The sequence below is a fragment of the Pogonomyrmex barbatus genome, unplaced genomic scaffold, assembly GCF_055798465.1.
Source record: "Pogonomyrmex barbatus isolate J1 unplaced genomic scaffold, ASM5579846v1 scaffold1, whole genome shotgun sequence".
NCBI classification, from domain to species: Eukaryota; Metazoa; Arthropoda; class Insecta; order Hymenoptera; family Formicidae; genus Pogonomyrmex; species Pogonomyrmex barbatus.
The window spans coordinates 15,590,998-15,614,534 of record NW_028297098.1 but is presented as its reverse complement, the minus strand read 5'-3'; the positions used below and the strand labels follow the sequence as shown (position 1 = coordinate 15,614,534).

The 23,537-nt window shown below is 31.5% G+C and overlaps 5 protein-coding genes across 7 annotated transcripts; 2 read left to right on the top strand and 3 right to left on the bottom strand.

Moving 5' to 3' along the window:
* Positions 1-32: 32 nt before the first annotated feature.
* Positions 33-9,240, bottom strand: LOC105425241 (transmembrane protein 181). Its single transcript, XM_011635924.3, has 13 exons — positions 9,002-9,240; positions 8,230-8,399; positions 7,797-7,900; positions 7,523-7,672; positions 6,947-7,049; positions 6,543-6,696; positions 6,353-6,433; positions 5,744-5,843; positions 5,528-5,655; positions 5,076-5,225; positions 2,415-2,517; positions 1,753-1,983; positions 33-1,328 (listed from the first exon to the last, which is right to left on the bottom strand). The coding sequence occupies exons 2-13, from the start codon at positions 8,379-8,381 to the stop codon at positions 1,195-1,197; spliced, it is 1,590 nt and encodes a 529-aa protein (XP_011634226.1). The 5' UTR covers positions 8,382-8,399; positions 9,002-9,240; the 3' UTR covers positions 33-1,194.
* On the top strand, positions 3,891-5,081 carry LOC105425240 (putative chitinase 10). The gene is made up of 2 exons (XM_011635923.3): positions 3,891-4,416; positions 4,613-5,081. Exons 1-2 carry the CDS (start codon positions 4,027-4,029, stop codon positions 4,928-4,930), a joined length of 708 nt encoding a protein of 235 aa, XP_011634225.3. The 5' UTR covers positions 3,891-4,026; the 3' UTR covers positions 4,931-5,081.
* Positions 9,241-9,648: 408 nt separating the features above from the next.
* On the bottom strand, positions 9,649-12,875 carry LOC105425242 (pre-mRNA-processing factor 17). 2 transcript variants are annotated; one of them, XM_011635925.3, is made up of 9 exons: positions 12,724-12,875; positions 12,487-12,643; positions 12,117-12,333; positions 11,449-11,775; positions 11,011-11,225; positions 10,669-10,932; positions 10,373-10,506; positions 10,064-10,285; positions 9,649-9,939 (listed from the first exon to the last, which is right to left on the bottom strand). In XM_011635925.3, the coding sequence occupies exons 2-9, from the start codon at positions 12,619-12,621 to the stop codon at positions 9,762-9,764; spliced, it is 1,692 nt and encodes a 563-aa protein (XP_011634227.2). In that variant the 5' UTR covers positions 12,622-12,643; positions 12,724-12,875; the 3' UTR covers positions 9,649-9,761. The 2 variants fall into 2 exon arrangements, with proteins under 2 accessions (XP_011634227.2, XP_088929417.1); XM_089073291.1 differs by having other exon boundaries at positions 12,487-12,797.
* A 495-nt stretch (positions 12,876-13,370) lies between these two features.
* Snx17 (sorting nexin 17) lies at positions 13,371-16,849 on the top strand. Its single transcript, XM_011635922.3, has 8 exons — positions 13,371-14,495; positions 14,568-14,728; positions 14,805-15,170; positions 15,236-15,329; positions 15,472-15,722; positions 15,785-15,988; positions 16,063-16,239; positions 16,316-16,849. The coding sequence occupies exons 2-8, from the start codon at positions 14,669-14,671 to the stop codon at positions 16,562-16,564; spliced, it is 1,401 nt and encodes a 466-aa protein (XP_011634224.2). The 5' UTR covers positions 13,371-14,495; positions 14,568-14,668; the 3' UTR covers positions 16,565-16,849.
* A 183-nt stretch (positions 16,850-17,032) lies between these two features.
* On the bottom strand, positions 17,033-23,485 carry hpo (serine/threonine-protein kinase hippo). Of its 2 annotated transcripts, none has more exons than XM_011635921.3 (10): positions 22,541-23,485; positions 21,497-21,577; positions 21,245-21,425; positions 20,956-21,183; positions 20,571-20,889; positions 20,364-20,497; positions 20,125-20,287; positions 19,964-20,055; positions 19,693-19,890; positions 17,033-19,484 (listed from the first exon to the last, which is right to left on the bottom strand). In XM_011635921.3, the coding sequence occupies exons 1-10, from the start codon at positions 22,552-22,554 to the stop codon at positions 19,308-19,310; spliced, it is 1,587 nt and encodes a 528-aa protein (XP_011634223.2). In that variant the 5' UTR covers positions 22,555-23,485; the 3' UTR covers positions 17,033-19,307. The 2 variants fall into 2 exon arrangements, with proteins under 2 accessions (XP_011634223.2, XP_088929442.1); XM_089073316.1 differs by having other exon boundaries at positions 17,033-19,466.
* Positions 23,486-23,537: the final 52 nt, after the last annotated feature.

The window sequence follows — 23,537 nt, the reverse complement described above, 5'->3', positions numbered from 1 at the left end:
AAATTCAGTACATTTAGTAATAAATATTCTAATGATTTGTAAGATTGCTTTATTAAGTACAAGTGTTGTTTAGACATGTGAACAATAATAATCTGAAATGACTGCTGTTAACGCAAAATATATATCTTTTTTTACAAACATCTGTATAATAGACTTTTATGCCATAATTACTTATGCCATATTTTTATGTTTAAAAAATTAATTTACGAGAGTAAGAAATTATAAATTATTGTTAACGAAATATTTATGAATCTAATATTGCAAATTCTCAAAACGGTTTCCCTTATAAATCCGTTTAAATGCATATAATGGATTTCCAGGTATAAAACACATATTTATATCAGTGTTCTTAAGAGCACATCTTGTGCCTAATAATAATAGCAACATTTTATTAGTATGTAAAGATATTATATCTATTATTTTTCTTAAATTCTTATACTCTGTACGTATACCAAACAGTACATTTCGTATAAAAACTATGGTAATATCTTATGAGTATTTAACATAATATAAGTTGGCTTGGTTATCCTTCTTATCATTTTTTAACGCACGTGTACATCATTTCATACACTGTAAAAAATACATTTTAAATACATAATATCTAAAATAACATTAAATAAAAAAATGTTAAAATTTCATAATTATAAATGAATATACAAAATTTAATATCGTGAAAGTAAAATTTAATATCATAAGTTTTTCGATATCTTATTTATTTATTTATAAAATTCTACCTTATTTAGTTTTGTTATAAAAAATAGATAAATCAAAACAAATTAATAACAAGTTGTTTCTATGCTATTCTTCAAATTTGCTAACATTTAAAAACTTTTTTAATCCTTTCTTTTTCCTATTTTTTATCTATTTCTAGCATTCCATATCTCTTCCTTTCGATCGATTCTTATATTCTTCTATGCACAATACAATACATAAATTCACATTATTAGTATATATTCAAGTTTTATATACAATATGCAACTTTCTTTATTCCCTAAACGAGACACGAAGTCTTTCTTTAAAATTAATATTTGATTTTTCAACAAATTACATCTTTCAGTTTGGCTTTTCTCGATTTTTAATGTGACGGCAGTATGACTGCGAATCGGAATCGAAACAAGAATCGAAAACCTTCTTTTTCATTTAATGAAAATCCATCTATCTTTCAATTAAGACATGAAATCTTCTTTAAGGCCTTCAGTCACTATCCTCTGCATTTCGCGGGGCGCGAGTTAATGGACGTCGGCTGTCCTCATCTGATCCGTATATTACTTCCTCCTCTGAATCGTTGAACATTGAAAACGCAGGACTATCTTTCGTTATCGATGAATCTGCAATAAATATAACAAAGAAATTATATTCTAAACGCAAATAATGAAAAATATATCTGTTTTGTACATTTAAGTTAATACTATCAGTACATCCGAAAAAGAAATAATTAAAAATGTGAATCAACGACATTTATAAAATCTTTATATGATAATGCTTAATTGTGCTTTATAATTAAGTAAAGTTATAACAAAAGAATACCAAGTAACAATATAACATTCTCATAAATAACTAATATGAATCTTTCTCCATATGTTTTTCTATAAATATTATATAATAAATCTTTTATGTTGATTTTTTTTATTCTTAGCGTCTTCTCACGTTTCTTAAGACTACTTTCGAAATGTATCGCTGCTATAACTGCGTATTCGAGTGGTAAGGGATATTCGAAAATTAAAAATATAATTGCTTCTTTGAGACACTCACGTTGTCCATAGACCTGCTGGAGCGCAGGTGCGTAAACATATGCCATGGTATACAAATAAAAATTGAGGAGACCGTAAAGAGCCATGAACTGCGCGGATGTGCGGTAATAAGTCGAAAGGCGAGAAGCAAAGCTGTCCTCCAACACACCAGCTCCGAATTGACGTGCGGTGACTAAACTACAAACGCCGGCGACCACCGCGGCAAGCAATGTCAAAAACCGCAGACGTAAATCTGCAAAACAAATCGCATGTTTATCATCAAGCAATTGTAGATTGTCATGTAAATTGTCGAAAATGTCATTCCATCTAATTTAAAATTATTTTTAACTTTGTAGATTTTAGTTAAAACAATAAGTGTTGTAGATTAGTTTTGACATACAAAATGAACCTGATAAATATATTTTTGCTTGAATAAATGTCAAACACGAATAATAAAATGTTTACTTCATAAAAATCTTATCTATTGTCAGTTCAATTTTTAAATATTTATCATCTAATCAAATTATTCATTTTTACTTGATAAAAATATCATCTGTCTTCAGCTCAAGTTATAAATATTATCTATATAATTAAATTATTCATTTAAAATTCCAAATAGATTATAAAAAAAAATTATGCTTTTCTTAAATAAAAGCTTTAGTATGAATTGAAGAATATATTTACCAAAATATGGCATGGATCGTAGTTCGCTGTACGCTTTTAATATAAGAAGCAGTAGATATGCGATGTAGAAGCCACCCACCGTGAAGAAAAATACTTTGAAGCCCTGAAAAAAACCGTGTGTGTTAAAAAATACAAATTTAATACAATTATATCTTTCATAAACGATTATATTATTCCATTTACTATAAATTATCGACCGTTTCTCCATCACAATGTCACATTTTCTGTCGCTCGTCTTCAGAGCCAGTTTCGATCTCTACACCACTTTCGATACAATGCCAAATAAAGATCGAGAACTGGCAATCTTGGAAGTACAACATGAGAAGCACTAGCACTAGTTAAGAAATGATCTGTGACAGTATCGGATCGAGATCGAATAGATCCGCGCATATAAAACGAACAAAACTGCAAGTGTGACGAATATATAATCATCAGAAATAATTCCATAACAGCCACAGTAAAACTATCTTTGACCTGTCAACTATGAGACAATTCAGTGAGTATTTGCCAATTCTAAATTTTTCTTCAATCCTATTCTCAAGAAAACAGTATAAGCTATCAAAAACGCGTTACTAATTATATAAAATTTGACAATTTTTTTTAGTAAAAATAAATTTAACTATATTATAATACATGCCAGATTATTTAAGTACATAATATTTGTAGTTTAGATAAAAAATTAATGAGAAAATAATTATTTTGTATATTAACTTTATATTAACTTTATATTAACTTTTGTCAGTACTAATATATTTTCTTCCTCTGTAAAATTGTAAAAAGATATTCAAGTAAAATAGAAATGTTTTACATTTCTACATTTGATAATTATTCCGAAACTCTTTCTTTACAATATAAAGAAAAGCTTATACTGCTATTCTAATAATTTATTTAATTATATTTAATAATTTATAATTAATTATACTTAATACTAGATTTAATTATATTTAATTATATTTAATAGAAATACCAAGCGATCTTTTTCTATTTTTTTTAAATTAATATATTTTTCTAATATTTTCTTTTTTATTTTATTATTCCATTAGAACAAAGAGAAAATTGATAAAAAATTAGAAAATTCAAAAATTATCTTTAATACATGAAAAAACATATTAATCTGGAAAACAGAAATGACCGTTCGGTACCTGTATGAAGATAGTCCCCCAACATTGAAAAACATAGAGTTTCTATAGCTCATTCGATTGCTCATCGTTTGCACATGTATGCACATTTCGAATTTTCGTTTGCACACTTCTAGTAAAAAAGTTATTAACAAAACAAATTTCAGAGGGTCATCTTCACACTAGCCTCCCAACTATGAGTAAATTAAATAAAAAATAGCTCAATTGATAGATATTCGTTTGCACATTGCCAAACAGGTCGATTTTTCGTTTTGCTTCTTTGAGACACCCTCCCGAAATTTGTTTTGTTAATAACTTTTTTACTAGAAGTGTGCAAACGAAAATTCGAAATGTGCATACATGTGCAAACGATGAGCAATCGAATGAGCTATAGAAACTTTATGTTTTTCAATGTTGGGGCTTCAATGGGGGGGCTATCTTCACACAGGTCCGTTCGGTACTTTTAATTTCCGCTAATCAAGTCGCTCGTATCAATGAATAAGCAACCGTTTACCCGTTTAGCGATTAGTATCATTATACTACAAGCTTCGCTAAGAATCAGCGGATTGTACACGATTGTCGAATGTCCGATGGAATTGCGAAAAGACATCGCAGAATACAGCAAGCCGAAGCCACTGCAAACAAGCTGCACGATGCAGCTCTTGTGTCCGCCGTTACCGGAAGATCTGACGAAATATGAGAAACGCGATCAGGGTTATCAGGTACACGAAGATCCCGATGCCGGAACGATGTGCGAGATGAAGCTCAAGATCAATATTGTGAGAAACCTGAATAGAAGTGAAATAAAAGAGGAAAATCCGTGCACCGGGCTCGCACACCACGAACATCCGGTGTTGTTGCCTCACTCGACTAATTGTAGCTTGGTAAGTATCTTCCATAGAAAAGAAAAAAAAATAGATAAATCATAAGAAATCCATCCAGCGAACTTTTACTTTTCTATAAAATAATCGAGAGTTTAATTCACTCTCTTTCTTCTTGATTGTATAATTAGAAAATTATCGATGCGATTCTGATCTGCTCGATTCCTTCGTGAAGAAGATAAATTGATGATCATTTCAGTTTTACAAATGCGACTGGGGCGTGCCGATGCTCTTCGAGTGCCCGGAGGAATTGCACTTCAATCCCGTTCTTCAAGTGTGCGACTGGGCCTGGCAGGCCAGGTGCGATTCACCCTGGAACGATTGCCCGCGACCCTTTCCACGATGTCCGATCCATTACCCGGGCCCGCTGTTATTACCGCATCCCTTCCGGTGCGATCGTTTTTATCAGTGCAATTGGGGAACGTCTCGATTACAGGCGTGTCCCACCGGGCTTTATTTCGACTCACGTCTCAAAATGTGCGACTGGCCTTATAATTCTAATTGTCAGAGTTGCTGATGTCGTAAAAGGCGCGTCGTGTTATAAATTAATTTTTAAAAACACAAATTTATACAATAACATAATATAGATTTTGTATCATATAATAATCTATGATTGAACATTATATTGTAATAATCTGTATAACTAAATATAATCGACTTACGTAATAATTCGATGTATCGAGAACATAATTATATGTGGGATCCTCCAGTTCAGTGCAACGAAGCCATGTAGCAAGGGTCAATGCCGCACCCCATAACATACCCACTACTAAAAGCTTGGGTAGGTAAAATGTGATAAGTCGTCTCTCGTTCTATATAAACAGATAGAATAAACAATTAATTGAGATAATTGCTAATAAAGTGTATTAATATCTTAATATTAAATATATCGATTTTCGATAAATATGTTATTTTAAATCAGCATCGTAATATTTGTAAAGATAAAATTTATAAAATATTCATATTTTATTTTTCTAATAAAAATGTGACTCTGAATTTTTTTCTTAATCTATTAGTAGATAAATAGATATATACTAAGAATTTATCCACTAATTCTTTACTTATCCACTAATCTTTTAACTATAAAATTATTGATGAATATTTTTTATGATACCTGTCTAAGGCCATGATAGACACAGAGCCAGAACATGAGGATGGCACATAGAAATGTCGTTTGTAGGATCGCATCCAACATACCGGGTACCCAGGAATTCACCAAGAAAGTCATGGGAAACAGCGGATCTGTTCGATTAAAATATAAGCTCGATAAAATGTCGCAAATCACATAGATGTATTGACGAAGAAAAAAACATGATCTTAAGAAACTTACTATTGTACAGAATCAATAATGGAAGAAGTATAGAGATCCACTTTTGTTCTATCGACCAATCATGCAGCGGATACTTTCTAAGCGAATGGCCAAACCAGCACTGAAAGCGATACATTTTTCTTTTCGGTTTCTAGAACGTACTTTAAATTTTCACGAAAAAAAAATGGAGTTAAAAAACAGTCGAAAGAATTCATTTTCCAAAGTTGCAAATTTCTTTTCATCGAGATAAGAGATTGATTGAATAATAAAAATTTTTCTCTTGATTATTAATTCCTCCACCTTAATATTTTTAATATTTTTTATAGTTACAAATTTTTATTAGAGAAGAGAAGGATATTCACATCGTTCATATTCTCTTATAACAACAAAATTTATTTTAAATGTTATATTTAATTAATGCAAAATTTATTCTCGAATCAGTTGTTACTCTGAAGCGATACGATAAAGAAGTTTTTGTTACATTTTATATAATAAAATCATTTTGAAACCAATTCCTAATATCGATAATTATTTAATATTCAATTTCTCAGAAAATAATAGCCTTCGATTCATTTTACCATTTTATATCAAACCCATCTATCTTTTAGGCATTTTACAATCGTAGATTACCATTACTCCGAACGTTGTCAGTAAAAAGATTAGTCGGAACCAGATTTCGATCTGCGTGAACGCTGGATTGTAGTTCTTAAACTGTAAACAAGAAAAAGCAGAGGAAACATAAAAAAAGAAAACGAGACACTTGAGTCTTGGGATAATCGTGTCCAAACGGATGTGATTATTTCGTGCAGTGCTTACTGACGTAGAATGTGAGTTCTCGTATCGTGTATCGCTGGTGGAAGCTCTCAAGTCCATGGAAGCGGACAGTGATTATGTAGTAACTATAATCGAGGAATCCGAGGTGAGCAACAACAAGTTCTTCGCAAGATTGCCTCTCGCATTTCAAATGTCTAGTTCTGAAAAACGATAATAGTTCGTTTATTATGATATTATTATGATTTATCTAGCTAATTTATTAATTTATGCATTTTGCTCAAAATATATATCACAATTTTTAAAGAATTTTCATTCATCATTACACGTGCCAAAGCAATAAAAATGTATCAAATATAATAATTTTTTTTACAAAATTTGTAATATTATTGTCTTTATCAATTTATTAAATCATCAAGGATATTTAAGAGTATTTTTTAAGAACGTTTTTACCGATTATGTCCAGCTTCTGGGGATAGTACGGATACGAGCTTGCGATCTGCAGTGATACCATCTATGGAAACGCTAACTTGGAATCCTTTGTCATATCTCTCATCTACGAATTGTCATCATAATTAATTATTGAGAATAAAATTATAAAAAATAAATAAAATTAATTTAAATAAAAAATACAATATTAAATTTTTATTCTTGCAATTAATTATAGAGACGAAGTTTTATCGAAAAATTAAAGAATTTTTATTTAATCTATTTTATTGAAAATATTTGACATTTATAAAATTATAAAAATAGGTTAAAATTAATAAAAAACAAATTATAAAAATACAAAAAAATATATAAATTTTATTATCATACAATTGTAATTGTAAATTTTATCAAGAAATCTTCATTTAATTTCTTTTATTTTTTTATATCTCTTTTTGAAATATATTTGTATGAAAGAAAAAATTGTTTTCTACATGAAAAAATAAATGTAGAATAATTATCTCATTTTCTAACAAACTTTACGTCCCATACGCTTTCTGCTATTAGCATGGGCTAATGAAATGATCAGAAATCACACGTTACCATCAGTATTCGATGTCGATAGCTTGGCAATCACCCATAATTGTTGGCTGTACGTAGACAACAGAGGTGTCTTCATGATGAATGGACCAGTGGCCATTTCGCTACCATTCAAATGAGCCTTCTGTTCGCTGGTTGACGTTATAGGCGGCCCTTGAAACGCATTAACACAATAACATTTTTTCATATGTTTAATAGCGAGGTTAATAACAGTAGTGCTGTCGATACTCAAATCATTTTATTTCGAAATCAATGGGTAATCATTTCTGACACTCACCAGCAAGACCGATAAAAACTGCTAATCCAAAACACGCAAAAAAGGCAACAAACACCATGACGAACTCCCTCTTGTGCATCGAATATAAACGCATCTGTACGGATCTATATGGCAAATGTGTATGAGAATTAAAATTAACAATATACATATAAATACATACATATAAATTCGGACAAATTGAGTGAATATAGCCGTATTCTATATCTTCTATTTAAATGTCACGAATATTATAATAAATTGATTAAAAAATTTTTTTACTTGATTGATAAATTCGTATATTCAATAAATTCGTACTTATTTATACTTATTTGTTAATAAAATAAGATAAAATAAGATAAAATAAAAAAAGATGTAATTGGATTTTGCAGTAAAGTATTATTTAATAAAACAGCTTTTATATCAGTCTCTGTTTTTTGAGCAATTTTTGATATACCTTTCGCAACGGTCATGATGATAAGCCGGTGCGATATATTTGTTAAATTCGCTGAAAAGATCACTGAATTGCGACAATGCGTTTCTGACTTTGAGATTCCAACCAGCTGATGGGAGATGATATGAATATCCTAATCCGGGCCCGTCCATCATCTCCAGAAATGCTTTTTCCTGTACATTAATGTTCCAATTATATTTTTTTTATCTCCCAACCAAATAATTCAATAATATATATAATTTCATTTTTACATGCCACATATTTTCTTTGTACATTATTAACGTCTTCCTCTTTGATCTTTTTAGAAAAATATAAATTCAATATATTGTCACTATATTTCATAAAAACTATTTCTAAATATTAAAATATATATATATATATATATATATATATATATATATTAACATATATTTGCTCCTTCAATCTTTTTAGGAGCATAAATTCAACATATTGTAAAGAGCCACTATTAATGAAAGTCTATAAAAATTATTTCTAGACATATTTCTAGAAATGAAACCTACAGGTATAATCATATCTATTATTTTTTCAAAAATAATTTTATTTCATTTATTCGTACAATATATATTAAAATAAGAAAACAGTTCAAAAAAGAAGATATGTGCACTTATATTTTTGGATGTTTGTCATTCTTAATAAATTCAGAATTTGTTTTTTCTGAAATTTATCGGAATAAGTTGAACGTAGTAGCAACAATATGTGCCAGATGATCTCCAGATTTACACCTGACGCGTGTGCATGTAAACAGAAAACTTACCTTCCGCTTTATTGCGTGATAATAAACGCTACTTCCATCTGCAGTCTTGACGAATACCTGCCGCCTGCATAATGTTTACTATTTACGAAGAATTTCATGGACAGAGTACTTTCGGCATTCGATACGGATAAAGAATTCTCAGCAGTACGTTCGTTACGTATAATTTTCCAATCGAGGCTAAAACGTGAGAGCGATCGCACGACAGCGTACGGTATACACTGACGCGCGCACTATTGATTTTTCACATCCATATCCGTGGAGCAGGGTTGCTAACTCATTGGCATCGGGGTGGGTTGGAGACAAGCGGTATGTTAAATAATGGTGAGTATATTCGTGTCGCCAGATAACAGGATTCAATGGATTGTATGTTACGCATATCGCGTACTGTCATAATTTAGTTATGGCAATGACGAGTCTTCTACTGAACAATCTCAAGTTTGATTACATGTGTTCACCGGTGATCATTGTGACAATTCAAGATTGGATAAGGAATCGGCGAACTGAGGTAATAAAGAAATTGAGAATTAAAAGAACAGATTTTTCTTAATTAAAATAAATAACTTGAATTATGTATGTATAATCTGTAAAGCACACGTACATCGTCGTACATTCGTCATTCATACATTAAAATTGACAATTAATCAGCATTTAAAAATCTTATCTTTTCTTTAATTATTAATATTCATTATTTACAAATATACAAAATATCTTTGATATTTATGATTGATTGTAATTGTGGCTAGATTTATTGGAAAATATTTTAATCCCAATACTTGATTTTACCATCCCAGCCAGCAGTAGCAAGCCTAGAAGGTTCATGTGGATGCCACAATACGTCAATGCACACTCCATCATGTGCTTTCCACTTTTTGTATAATTTCGTTGTTTTCCAATCCCATATATAGCATTTACCGTCTGCATCACCCGACACCAAATAACTAAAATAAGATGTAAATATCGATATAAATATTTTAATAAAAACTTGACTATTTTGTATAAAAATAATCAAATTTTTTAAAATAATATTGCATATTTATTAAAAAACATGTTTATATAAATTACCTCATGTCTGGCGAGAAATCTAAACCGCAAGCGTATCCTGCGACCATGTGCCCCGTGAACGTCTTCTTCCGATTCATTTTGAATCTATTTAACGCTGAGAATATAACGATTTTATTATCCATACTTTGACAAGCCAGCCATTTCTGATTTCGGGACGGTGTTACCGCTGGCATAGAATGCATGGATGGATCAGCTATGTACTTCATATCTACTGGAATGTCCCTACATAAAAACAAAAATATATTCTTAACAATAGATAGATCTTACATTTTAACAGGAAACACTTTATAAGAATTAATAGAATCATACCATTCCCAAACTCGTAGACTTTTATCATCACTGGTTGTGACGAATCGTCTATTTTCATCAACAAAAGTGATAGTATTCACAGCACCTAAATGTCTATCATATTCCTGTGTTATTTCACCAGAGCGTATATCCCACTGTAACACACAACATATTAATTTATTTTTATTTAATGAAATATAAATTATATTTTATTTTCACGTCGATCATCAACATTTTTAAAAAGAGATCATTTTCGTGCTACTATAAATTTTAAATAAAAAATATACTATTTTTGATAGATCTATTTTTTTACTTACACAAATAATTTTTTTATCACTGGTACCAGCTACAAAGAGATGTTGTTTATCTGGATCGGGATTAAATTTGGCGCAGTACGGTATTTTTCTACTTGTAAAGCGACTAATACATGCTCCTGTTTCTGTGTCCCAAAGTTTCACATAGCGATCGTAAGCCGCTGACAAAAATCGCTTGCCATCATTGTCAAAACTTATGTCTCGTACTGCTTGACGATGTCCGTAATATGTACGAACGCATCTCCTATCCTTGTATACTTCCCACAACTATGCACACATTATCATATGTTAGCACAAGTAAAAAATATTAACAAAATAAATTAATGTAATTGTCACATTGAATACCTTCACTCGGCAATCCATGCTACAAGATAGTAACAAATGCGCTGTATGTGGAAACCATCGAATTTGTGAGATGCCTTTTGTATGACCTTCCCATGTGTGAATCTGCGCTTTTGGTAAGAAGCAACGATCGGGTGGTGATTCTGATCTGAGATTCACACCTACATCCTGAGGTGCGTGTAAGAACGAGCGTCCCTGATAATCCACACTGTCTTTGACTGCAATATAAAAATTATTAAATATCTTAATTAAATTCTACTTCAAATCAATACATAATATTAAGAATTATAGAAGAATTTTAAATTATTTCAAGTTTTAATAATGCTATTTCCTGAAAGATTGCTATATAAAAAGCAATTCTATTATTTATTATATATATATATATATATATATATACATATTTGCAATAACATATTTATTAAAAACAGATGTCGACATTACTGTGTAATACTGTCTTCTCCTCGAGTGGTTTCTCCTCTGTTTGTTTTCCTCGTTTATTACGTTTGGCTAAGATTTCTTCTAATTCAGCAGCTTCCTCTTCGCTTGGCTTTATAACTCGTTTTTCATCAATATAACCACCCCAAGGACCCAAGAAACCTTCGATGTCCGACGGATCATTGTTTCTATGCCTTTTTCGTTTATCTGCAGGTCTTAAAGTAGTAGTTTCGAAAACTGTCTTGCCGCCTGATTCTTCTGCAGCTTCTTTTGCACCAATTATTACTCTACCTTCATCTGCACTACCATCTACAGTTGGATCAAGTGCATATCCTAAAAATACAACAAAAACTTAATTACCAAATAAACTTAGTTTAAACATTTCAGATATTCACAGATATATTTTATTCTTCTTTTTTATATAACTTTTTTCAATATACTTAATTTATACAATATAATTTATACAATATAATTCGATATACTTATTTTGTACAATTCTACTTTTATAAAAAATCTTTCATCATAGAAATTATAAAATAAAATTTTTTCTAATAAATATTTCAAAGTTTATTTCATGTAAATTACATCACAGAATTTATACTTGTTTAATGTAATCATGAGGGAAAAGAACATTAATCATTATATGTTAAATATAAACTTCACATGATATGTACCATAACTGGCAAATGTTCGTCTTTGATTTTCAAACTGAAATTCGCTTATATGTGCGTGTTCAACATATCCAGACAGCATATTTTTCGCGGCACGCTGCTGCTGCGTCTTAAATGGATTTTCTGGTCCTACTTCGGGACCAAAAAGTTCTTCATACTTTGGATTATGTGAAACTTCCGTTGCAGTTGGATCTATGTGTTTTATACATAATTCCGTTCCCTAAATAATTATCGATAAAAACGATTATTCATCTCTTTTCAAAGGAAAGATAAAATGACAATAATACGATTGAAAATAACCTCAAAAGTAACCTCTTTCGGAAAATCAAAAATGGTTGAAACGGATTGAAAGGATTGAACGGTGAATACTTACAGTAGGTATGACTTCCGGAGCCGAATAAATTTGCAGATTACTCGTGAATTTATCTTTAGGAAACGTGGATGCACGATCAACATTTTCAGGTTCACTATTTTCGTCGCTGCTACCGTAATCTTTTAGCGCAAGCATATTTTCATATAAATTAAATTACCTATTTAATATAAATGTTATGTTAACAAGTTTATTAATCCAATTGTTTATAAAGACTTTCTTCTATGCAAAATCACTCACTCAAATCTATCAAGGATGCAACAATCAACTAGTACATTACTACTACGACGACGTCCTTTATATACTTAATATCAAGACGATGGTTTTCAGACTACAATATTGCTGGAAACGCACTTTTCGCGCATGCGTATTGTCATCATACCTGAGAGATCCAGTGATATTTACAAAAAAGGATAAAAAAGATAATTTAAAAACAAAAATAATCTAAAAACAATCTAAAAGTCGTTGCACGTAACAAACTTTTAATCATAAATCTATAAGAAAATTGACCAATTGCAGTTGATTATTTTTTTTCAATTCATCAATCAATTCTTCGATCAATTTTTATGGATTTATGGTTACGATTGGTTATGATTAAAAATTTATTATGTGCAAGACCTTTGAAAGTTATATTATCTTTATTATTATTATTATTATTATTATTATTGTTATTATTATTATTATTATTATGAATTTATGTTTTATTTTATTTTTATAATGATTATGTCAAAATGTTTTACTTTATTTTTCTTGTATGTGGAAATAAAAATTTATTTTTAATTTACATCTGCACGTTCGTTGGCAGGTACATAGTAAGTGTTCAAATTGTACTTTTCCTACCATAGGTACACCAACCAATGAGAAATCAATCGATGTACACGCGTAGGAAGTACGTGTAATGTAAAAATAATCATATCGTCACATTTTTTCACTGAGGACGGATGCACACTCCGAATCTTCAAAACTGAAGACTGAATTGAAAATAAGTACACAGCAATTTAATTAATATTAATTTTCATTAAATTTTAAGTTTTCAAAATTTTAATTCGATAAATTATTTATTTTATTTTCATTACATCAACAAATTTACAATGTCAGAAAGACATGTTCCAATTTTCGATATCTTTTAATACATATCTTTCCAACAAACAATTTCTAAGGACAAACACATTGTTTCGAATTAACGAAATACTCTCGTAATATGCATTGCTCAAGCTTCGCGCTGCGTTGCTCCAAGATTTGTAATTCCGAGCGTGCGTTCGACGTTCATTCCCCCGTTATCCTTCCGTTTCTTTTCTTCTCATTTGGAAAAAGAAAGACAATAAGCGTAAATATCCGATACGCACGGTCGGGCCAGTAGCCCAAGTTGTTAGTTCATTTCTTTTCTAGCGTGGACATGACGCGTTGGCCAATAGTCCAAGTTACGTGTATTAGTTCATTTCTTTTCCAGTGTAACATGACGCGTTGACCGCGTTTACCGCGGAACGAACGCGTGCCGTTCACGCGCAGGTCCGCGATCGAGTGCGTCTCGCGTCTCGTTTCGACGGCGCGGCACAGCGGCCGCGAGCCGTCGTGGAATTCAAATGTGTGTCGGTGGCGATAATCGTGGCGTGGAACGTAACGCGCAAGTGGGTGTGCGCGACCGATTAGGAGGCCCGCTGTCGCATATGCGGTCCCGCAAACGACGAAAGTCATACGGCGATAAGTGAGAGCGCACGGGGAACGGGGAAACGCGCGACAAACGCGTCAGCGCGAACGGGCCGCGTACTCCGGGAGACGTGTCATCAATCCATGGCTCCTACCTGTGGCTTCGGGATTATCAGGGCATCGCTTTCTACAATCTTTCCGTCGTAGATTCGGATCTTGGGATTGTTCCCGCGCGGCGAGATCGCAGGCCGAGATACGACGCTTGGCCGGTGGGCGGATTGAAACGACGCTCTTTTCGGCTGTACGCGAGAGGAGGATGACTCACTACCCAGCCACTCACAAAATTCCCCGTGTCGATCTTAAATGTATTTTTTATTCTGATAAATCGGAAAGTTTGTGATTTTCCCTAGTGTAACACACTTCATCCTTCTTCGCAGATGCTGCTATGAAAGTGCGAAGAAGTTAACGATTCCGCTGCAAATATAATGTGATCTGACAACAATATTTTTATCTTTTTACATATGCTTGTAATGTCAAGATGCACTTTTCGATACCAGACACTCAGGAATTTGTGGATGGAGCTGGAAATTCATATATTGTAAGTATTTCTATAATATCTTGTTTATTATATATTATATATTTTGTTCATGTAATCTGTCTGTTCTAACTTTTAGGGATATAATATCCATATCAATGGATTATTTCATTGTACCGTGAGGTACAAACAGTTGCACAATCTGCATTTACAATTGTCAAAGGAACTCGATATATCGTTGCCAATATTTCCACCAAAGAAACTTTTTCCTTTGACTGCTATTCAGCAAGAAGAACGACGGCTGGCTTTGGAGAAATATATTCAATCCATTGGTCAAAATGTAGATATAAACAATTCTGAGATACTAAGTGGATTTTTATTGAATGCCCAATGGGAATCTGCTGATGGCCTATCTGAAAATGAGACCTTAGATATATTTCTTATGAATGGATCAAAAATTTCATTAAATGTTTCACCAGGAGAACATTCCAATGATGTCTTAAAAGTATGTTTGCAGTATTTAATATACACAAAAATGATTTGTTAAAATATATTAATTCTTTTTCATAGAAAGTGTACAAACATATAAACCTAGCAGAAAAATATCATTTTCATTTTGCACTGTTTGTTATTATACAAGATGAACTATCTAACAGTATCAAAAGTAAGTATTGTTAATGTTTTATTATACCCATATATGCATTTTTTTGTTAATATATATATACATATATATATATATATATATATATATATATATATATATATATATGTATACATATATATATATATACACTATCTTCTCTCAGTATTGCGGAAATTACAAGATTTTGAATCACCATTTATTACACACAAATATATGAGTTCCATGGGTACAAAAATTGTTCTCAGAAAAAGTTACTGGGACATAACGTACGATCTTGAGTTAATGAACGATCCGGTAACTCTAAACTTATTATATGTTCAAACGGCTGCAGAAATTCACAGTGATTGGATACCAGTTACCAAGGAGGTAAAACACCAGTTGGAAAACTTGCAAAAATCTGAGAGCAAGAAAGAGGTACGTTTATTGCGGAAAAAGTAAGTTTCTAAATAATTCATCTTGCATTTTTATTATTTCAGTATCTGAATATAGCTCGTTGTTTGAAATACTACGGCTATGTGCAGTTTGCACCATGTTACTGTGATTATCCCCAACATAATTCGCAAGTGTTGCTCGCTATAGGTGGAAATGAATTGAATTTACGCATCTTATCACCTAAAGATCATGAAGTCATATTTAAAGTCTCACGAATGCGATGTTGGCGCATTACTACAATACAAAATGTAGGTGGTACGAATATGTATCTTACGAGAAAGCTTATCTTTAATTATTATAAATTATTAATGAATGCATCTAGGGAATGGATCATCGTAACGGTGAATGCAAATTAGAGTTATCTTTTGAATATTTGATTGCTAGGAATGAATTACAATGGATCACAATTGCATCCGACCAAGCAATTTTAATGTCTGTTTGTCTGCAAGCTATGATTGACGAGTTGTTGCAAAAATGCATAGTCAGGAATAGAATTCAGGTTGTTATATAAATTGCTTAATTAGATTAGTCAGATGTTCAATCAAATCTCTTATACGAATACGTAATATTTGTAGGCGGAACCTGGAAAATCATGGACATATATCATGAGAGATGGCCAGAGTAGAACGATTACAGGATCGCCATTGCGAGAATGTGCCAATAATTCTAAAACGGGACCAATCGTAAAAAAACTTGCTAACAAATGGTCGGCTGTGACGTCAAAAAAATCAGATGACTCAAGACTTGTTGATAAAACTCAAATAACGGATCTTGATGTCATGGAAAATAATGTTTTTCATATGATAGGCGATGACGATTTGTGAGTCAAATAATTTTTACAAATTGAGGTATAGCGATAAAAAATATACAGGGTATGCCTTATCAAAATAATCTTTTTTAAATATATTTTTAAGATATTTTACACATCACAATTTTTCGAAGTAAACTATTCCAGTTTAAAGTTAGTGATAACTAGCTAATTATCAAAACTTTACTGGATGTTTAGTGTCTTCTATATCAATGTGATTAAAAAGCATTTATATATTTATTGATACTTTGTTTATATTGTAATAATAATATTGATGCTTATAAAGCGTTTTATATATATTTATATATATGTATGTATATTTATATTTATATACCGTCCAATTGTAACAGTAACCAATATAACTTAGAAATTAACTTGGACCAAAACTTTGCATGGATATACAAATATATATGTATGAAAAGTACTTAATAGTAGGATTAATATTAGTGATATGTTGAATGAAATTAAAGAGATCAGACGTTCATAGTTTGTATAATATTTTATTATCATGAAACAAAATGATTGAGAAGGCAGCAATGTTAATATTTGCTTTCGTAATTATTTTAAACAAAACTACTAATAATATCGCTTTAATATTAATAGCAATCATTCTATATGTTGTTATGTTGTATTATCAGACTATAGTTTTTATTAAATCATTCACTCGGAGAAAACATACTTCTGCCATCAGTCTCTATATTTCAGCCAAACACTGCAATAGATTATACAATACACAATAAGAATGTAAAATCATGGCTTTTGTCATAAAACCATCATGCTTTAATATAAATACAAAAAGCCGTATCTCAAAATGGAAAATTACGTTGCTCTACGAAACGCATTATTGTTATTATAAATTCTCGTATGAAAAATGATTGCTAGCTAAGGCTAAACGATTGACGATCATAGAAGAAAATATATTAATGTGCTCTTTCGTGACATCTTTATCCGTTTTCATTTTTTAATTTCAGAACAGACAGATATAAAACGTTAATGGATACAGACCATAATTTTACAAAGATTTTACTATTGTATAAATTGTAAAAAAGCTTGTAAATCCATATTTTTACATAAAAAAAATGTAATTACAAACATTTTTTGATGTATTGTATGAATTTATAAAATATAAATAAATTTACAATTTTAACAGATAAAAATAGTCGAATAAATATGCTCATTTAAATCAACTAAAAGAATTCTTTAAAAGTCAAAATCAATAGAGCTCATATATCGCGTTTCATATATAAAATGATGGAAGTATAATTTTGTTTACAGAATGATTCAGTTTTTTTCGCTTGGAAACCCTATATTAGTATTACACTTTTGTTTGTAAGAGTCAGGATTATGGATAATATACGTCTTAATTTTTCAGACCTTATTTCACTGACAATGTGCATACCTTCTATATCAAAAATATGTTGTTATTCTGTATTATTATTTTCTAAAAAAAAATTGAATATCAGTTCTGGCTATAGCGCATTTAAGTATAATTCTATTTCCATTATTGGCAAAATAGCCCAAAACGCAACATCAGCAAGAAATTATTACTCTGTTATAGTTATTCGCCATATGTATTAATGGCACGTACAAATATATTTATTTTATAACGATCACAAAAAAAATTGCGATCAAAAATTTTTAATGCTTTATACAAAAAATGATTATTGTAAGGCATTACCATACGAACTTTTATATTATTCTAAAAATACCGTTATCATTAGTGGAATCTGATAAATTTCAGTTTCAACAATTTTCATATGACAAAGTAAATTAGAGCATACTGTAGAAAATACTTTCTAATACGGCGCGCGGAAGACTCTAATACTAATAAGTTCGTTTATGAAATATCTTATTAGAATGCGGCATCATTTTTCTTTTATCATGGCGCTGCTTATTGAAGAACACTATTCATTACTTTAGAATTGCGTGATCATATTGGTGTTGGACATATTTGTAACTTGAAAAATAAAACTAATCGCTTAGAAAATTGACGTAAACTAAATTGTTAGTAGACGAATGAGTAGAGAGTCTACCTATGGCAGTAGAGTAAGAAATTAAATCTTACAACCTTGTTCACTTATTTCAAACTGTCATGATTAAATAGAACATTTACACTCAAAAACTGTTCAAATGCTTAACTGTTTAAGTGCATTTTGCGAACGCATTTTATATGAATAATGATCTTTTTGTATCCTGGATAAAATGGCATTGTAAATGACTAGCGTAGCACGATGATGATACAAGATACCGATTTCATTCCAAGTGAATGTAGTTTTTTCTAAGAAAAAAAAAACTGATAAAAAACCGATCATAATCATGATGCGTTTGTTTTGCACTCCTATTGCGTTCCTTTCTTTTTATTTTCTAATGACCCTAGATGAGTCTCATAATATCTCTATAAGAATAGGATATATTTAACAGTAAATATAGGTAAACATAATACAAAAATTAAGTATAGTGATTGTTTTTCTTCACCTAAATCATGTAAAATAATTTACATTGATGACGTGAGACTATCAGCTATTACTAGCTATAATACCCCGGGATTCATAAAGAAAAGTAACATTGTGATTTGCGAATAAACAGGAAACATTCACAGTCGTTACGTGTTTGTCCATTATGAGGTAAAATATTCACGGTGTGGGATCAATGTTCTTTTCTTTGATGAAACCAGGGATGACGTGAATAAAATCTATCCATTTATACAACTGTACACCCTTTATCTATCTGTCATCACTTATTCCCGTAAAGGAGAACTGTTAGAAGTTCTGTTGACGTTTCCGCTTCGTATCCATGGCATCCAGAATAGGCTGTCTCTTCGTCTGATACCTTTTTCTCAGCTCGTCGATCTCTCGCTCCATTTCCGCGTCCAAGCTAGCCATTCGTTGTTGCAGTTCCTCGTAGGAAAGGAACTTCAACTGCAGGATACGGCTTCTCTATATATTCAAGTTTTATTTCTTTACAATGCCTAAAGTGGCATTATTCGAAATCACATTTGACATAAAGAATTGACATGAATTGTAAAATAGGCAAAATAATTATCCGCTTTCTCATGTTACTCATCATGTTATTTGTCAGTAATACATCACACGAATGTTAATTATGTAAATTTTAAAAATAAATATTGAAATAAAGTTTACTCACAAAGTCAAAATCACGTTCCGTGAAGACATTTTGAAACTTCGATATATTGTTATGTGGCTGTTCTGGCATGGGATGAGAGATTTGATGTTGTAACTGTAATTGCAAATGACTTTGAAATCTTTGAGATTCGATTGGGTTTTGCTGCTCCAATTTATTCGCATTTTCCATATTGTGTGCTCCCAACATTTGTCCATTGCCCTATATATTATTATTCAATGTTGTTAATATTTTAGATTTCGCTGATAATTTAAAGTAATATAAAAAGAATTACCTTTCCGATTTCAGGTGCTTCTTTTTTGTCGAAATGATCTAAAAATAATGGTCGATATTTCTTGCCAGATTCTACAGAACCAGTGTTATATCCTGAAAAAGATATCAATATTAATTGCAAATCACTTTTTTGCTGAAATTCGAAAATTAAGATTTACTAACTCTTCATGGTAGCTTCGGTATCTGTATCACTATTAATAACCATTGTACCCAAATCCAACATTGCCGAAACTAAAGTACCCGTATCTGGAAGATCATGACTCGGCACTAAGGTCCTACTATCTTCTGGTAAAGGTTTCATAGTTCCACTACAGTCGTCCTCATCCTTACAACAAAAACATGATGTTATATACGTACGCAAACTGATATTATTATTGTAGAGATTAGTTTGAAATAATTACCGAATCTTCCGCCTGATTTTGACTTTTAATCGCCACGTTGTTTATGACGTGAGCTCTATGCGCACTTTGCTTTTCGCGTATTTCATGAGCCTCGGCGATCATTTGACCCAAAATACTCGGCTGTTTGGCATTACCTACAATGGACATGAAATATACACATATTCAGTCATAAAAACATCATGACATAAACTTCAATCTTTTGCTTACCTATAAATACGTGTTGTAGAAGCTCGGTCGCGGTGGCTCTTTCTTCGGGATTTTTTACAAGGCACCCACTGACAAAGTCAATAAACTCTGGACTCCACTGATCAGGTTCTCTAAAACTAGGTGGTGGCTTAGTCGGGATCATGAATATTGCTCTCATTGGATGTATGTCGCCATATGGTGGTTTGCCCTCGGCCATTTCCAGGGCTGTTATTCCCAGAGACCATATATCGGCTACACAATCATAGCCAATCTCCTGTATTACTTCTGGTGCCATCCAGAATGGTGTACCAATAACTGTATTACGTTTAGCCATTGTATCCTAGATGAAAATGCAGAAGATAATTTAGATTGTGATCTTAGTTAAAAGCCTCTTTCTGTAACTTACCGTTAATTGACCCGCCACACCAAAATCAGCCAATTTTGCATGACCTTCATTATTAAGAAGGATATTTCCAGCTTTAATGTCCCTGTGAATTTTTCTTCTCAAGTGAAGGTATTCCAAACCTTTCAAAGTATCACTCAGAATTGTTGCAATTTCATCTTCCTGAAGCGTCTTCTTCCTTAACCTCATAATATCGCTAACAGAACCAGCGCCACAATATTCCATTACAATCTGCAAATTACAAGATATAAAAAGCCCAATTTGTTTAAGACAACCGAATACATTTGCTTACCCATAAATCTGTATTCTTAAAGTAACTTCCATAATATTTAACAACATATGGAGAGTCGCATTGCTGCATAATTGATATTTCCTTTATAATCTCTTGTAAATCGGTATCCACTGGCACTTGCTTAATAGCAAGTACCTGACCGCTCTCCTTATGTAATGCTTTGTATACTGACCCATATGATCTATACAAAAATATACATATATTAGAAACAGTGAAATGAAATCTATCTTTTGACAAATGTTAAAGACCTACCCTTCCCCTAGCTTGCATATGATATCAAACACCTCTTCTGGCTGTCTTGTCAGACTTTCCTCCGATAACTTTTTTAATTCACTAAAAACAATACAATTGTACATATTTCTCAAATGATTGTTACATTTATTGCTAAAAGAAGTGGATGAGAGACTTACGTCTGATAAACCTGAAATCATAATGCACTAAATTTGTCTACGTGGTTTTCTACAATAAACTATTAGTAATAGAGTAGAAGTCAAAAGCGAATTGTAAACAAGTCATTAATGTGTCACAAGACAATAATACATCAATAATTAATAATTGTAGGGAGATGGCCAAATTCTATCTCTTACAATTTAAAACTTAGATTACATCAAAATTGACCAATTAAAGAATAATATGTGTCTGCCATTTCTATCAAGAGAACCAGAACTAAGTGACAATGTAAGTTGTTGTGTATAAAGTATATTATATTTAAAAATAGAATTTCATACATTTTACACATTTTAAAGAAACAGATGATTTAGAACTTATCAAATTTGTTGAGGAAAATAATACCTTGTATAACAAAAAAGTTTGAGAATTTAAGACTGCTCATGTAAGAATCTAATATGATTAATTGTGGATGTAATTTCCTAAGATTTTATGACTTACTATTCTGCCTTACTATTAACGCAATATGAATAATGACTAACAGCTTATTGTAGAAAGCCACTACCAATTGAGCAATTTAAGACTGAAAAATCTGTATGATTTTGTAAGAGGTTTTGATTGAACGAGAGATTTTAAAGGAGAAATTGTAACATGATAAACAATGTGATGAATGATTTTTTTTATTGTAGGTTAACAAAGGGACAAAGACTCGAAGGGGGGAGGGGGACGATACATCAAGGAGTCGAAAATCGTTCGCCGGAGGATCGGAAGAAAAGCTTCGTCTTGTCTATAAATAATTTCTTCAGACAATTCGGAGCAGCCAGGCAGCGCGCGTTCCAGAAAAAGAGAGAGAGAGAGAGAAAAAGAGAGAAAGAAAAAGGAAGACGCAAAGTAAAAACAATCATATACCTTTTCGAAGACATCTTCACGTCGATGTCAGACCCGGAGATCTCGAATAAGGAGCACGCGCGCGGATATTTATAGAAACAAGAATAACATAAATGCGGTCGGAGCGATTGTCATGCCGTGTGCGGTGGTAACATGGCCAATTAAAAATAGAGATGTTACATTTTTGTCAATAAACTGAGGTAACCACAACCGAGATGTCTCGGAGTCTGCGACTGTCGGCCATCGTAGACGGTTGACAGAGCGTTCGCGAACTCATCGGAGACAGCCCTTAGGCTTAGGCTCGATTTTGCAGGAGCGATTTTTGGAAAAATTCACGTTCTGTTGTAAAAGAGAAAAAGCATGTAATGATATATGTATAGGGTAAAAGGATAAATATATAGATAACGATATGTAATATAAAATAAAAGAATAGATGATAGGTGAGAGAAGAGTGAGAGGAAGAGAAAGTTAGAGAGGGATATGAGAGAAAAAAATTCGAGAGAAAGAAATAGGCATTTAATTAAGTCCGAATCACTATTTAAGACGTAAAATGTTTAAATAAAACGTTGTTTAATAGCCTGATATTATATTTAAAATTGTTTTGAATTATGAGATAATAATGTTACTTCATCAATTAAAATTATCTTAAATATAAGATCGAATCATAAAAACCAGAAAATGCGATTTCGATTTATTTATATGATAAGAAGCAAAAATTTGTTTTCCATCTAAATCAAATGTTCGTATAACTTTCGTATTTTAGAGCATGATTTGATTTAGAGCGGCTGATTAGTAATCGACGAATTCACTCCACGTGTTTGCGAGATTTAAAAACTTGAAATTTTTGAATATAATATTCAAATTAAGAGTCAGAAAATAATAAAAGAGAGCATTCCTTTATCTCCAAAGAGTCGTCTACTGAAGTCCTTATTTATAAATTGGATATTGTCATCCTGTGACATAAGCAGATCGGAAATCCAGAAGAGGATAAAAGAGAGAAAAAAATCTTCGTATTTCC

Bases quoted from the DNA above. Each gene is read 5' to 3' on its own strand.
- LOC105425240 (XM_011635923.3), top strand. From the start codon at position 4,027: ATGAATAAGCAACCGTTTACCCGTTTAGCGATTAGTATCATTATACTA. The intron at 4,417-4,612 runs GTAAGTATCTTC...TGATCATTTCAG, and splicing joins ACTCGACTAATTGTAGCTTG to TTTTACAAATGCGACTGGGG.
- LOC105425241 (XM_011635924.3), bottom strand. From the start codon at position 8,381: ATGATGGACGGGCCCGGATTAGGATATTCATATCATCTCCCATCAGCT. The intron at 6,697-6,946 runs GTAAAAACGTTC...ATCGTTTTTCAG, and splicing joins CCAGAAGCTGGACATAATCG to AACTAGACATTTGAAATGCG. The intron at 5,226-5,527 runs GTATCATAAAAA...CTGTTTATATAG, and splicing joins TCTATCATGGCCTTAGACAG to AACGAGAGACGACTTATCAC.
- LOC105425242 (XM_011635925.3), bottom strand. From the start codon at position 12,621: ATGCTTGCGCTAAAAGATTACGGTAGCAGCGACGAAAATAGTGAACCT. The intron at 12,334-12,486 runs GTAAGTATTCAC...ATAATTATTTAG, and splicing joins CTCCGGAAGTCATACCTACT to GGAACGGAATTATGTATAAA. The intron at 9,940-10,063 runs GTAATTTATATA...ATCTTATTTTAG, and splicing joins GATTTCTCGCCAGACATGAG to TTATTTGGTGTCGGGTGATG.
- Snx17 (XM_011635922.3), top strand. From the start codon at position 14,669: ATGCACTTTTCGATACCAGACACTCAGGAATTTGTGGATGGAGCTGGA. The intron at 14,729-14,804 runs GTAAGTATTTCT...TCTAACTTTTAG, and splicing joins GAGCTGGAAATTCATATATT to GGATATAATATCCATATCAA. The intron at 15,723-15,784 runs GTACGTTTATTG...TTATTATTTCAG, and splicing joins AATCTGAGAGCAAGAAAGAG to TATCTGAATATAGCTCGTTG.
- hpo (XM_011635921.3), bottom strand. The intron at 20,890-20,955 runs GTAAGTTACAGA...ATTTTCATCTAG, and splicing joins GTGTGGCGGGTCAATTAACG to GATACAATGGCTAAACGTAA. The intron at 19,485-19,692 runs GTGAGTAAACTT...TTGAATATATAG, and splicing joins CGGAACGTGATTTTGACTTT to AGAAGCCGTATCCTGCAGTT.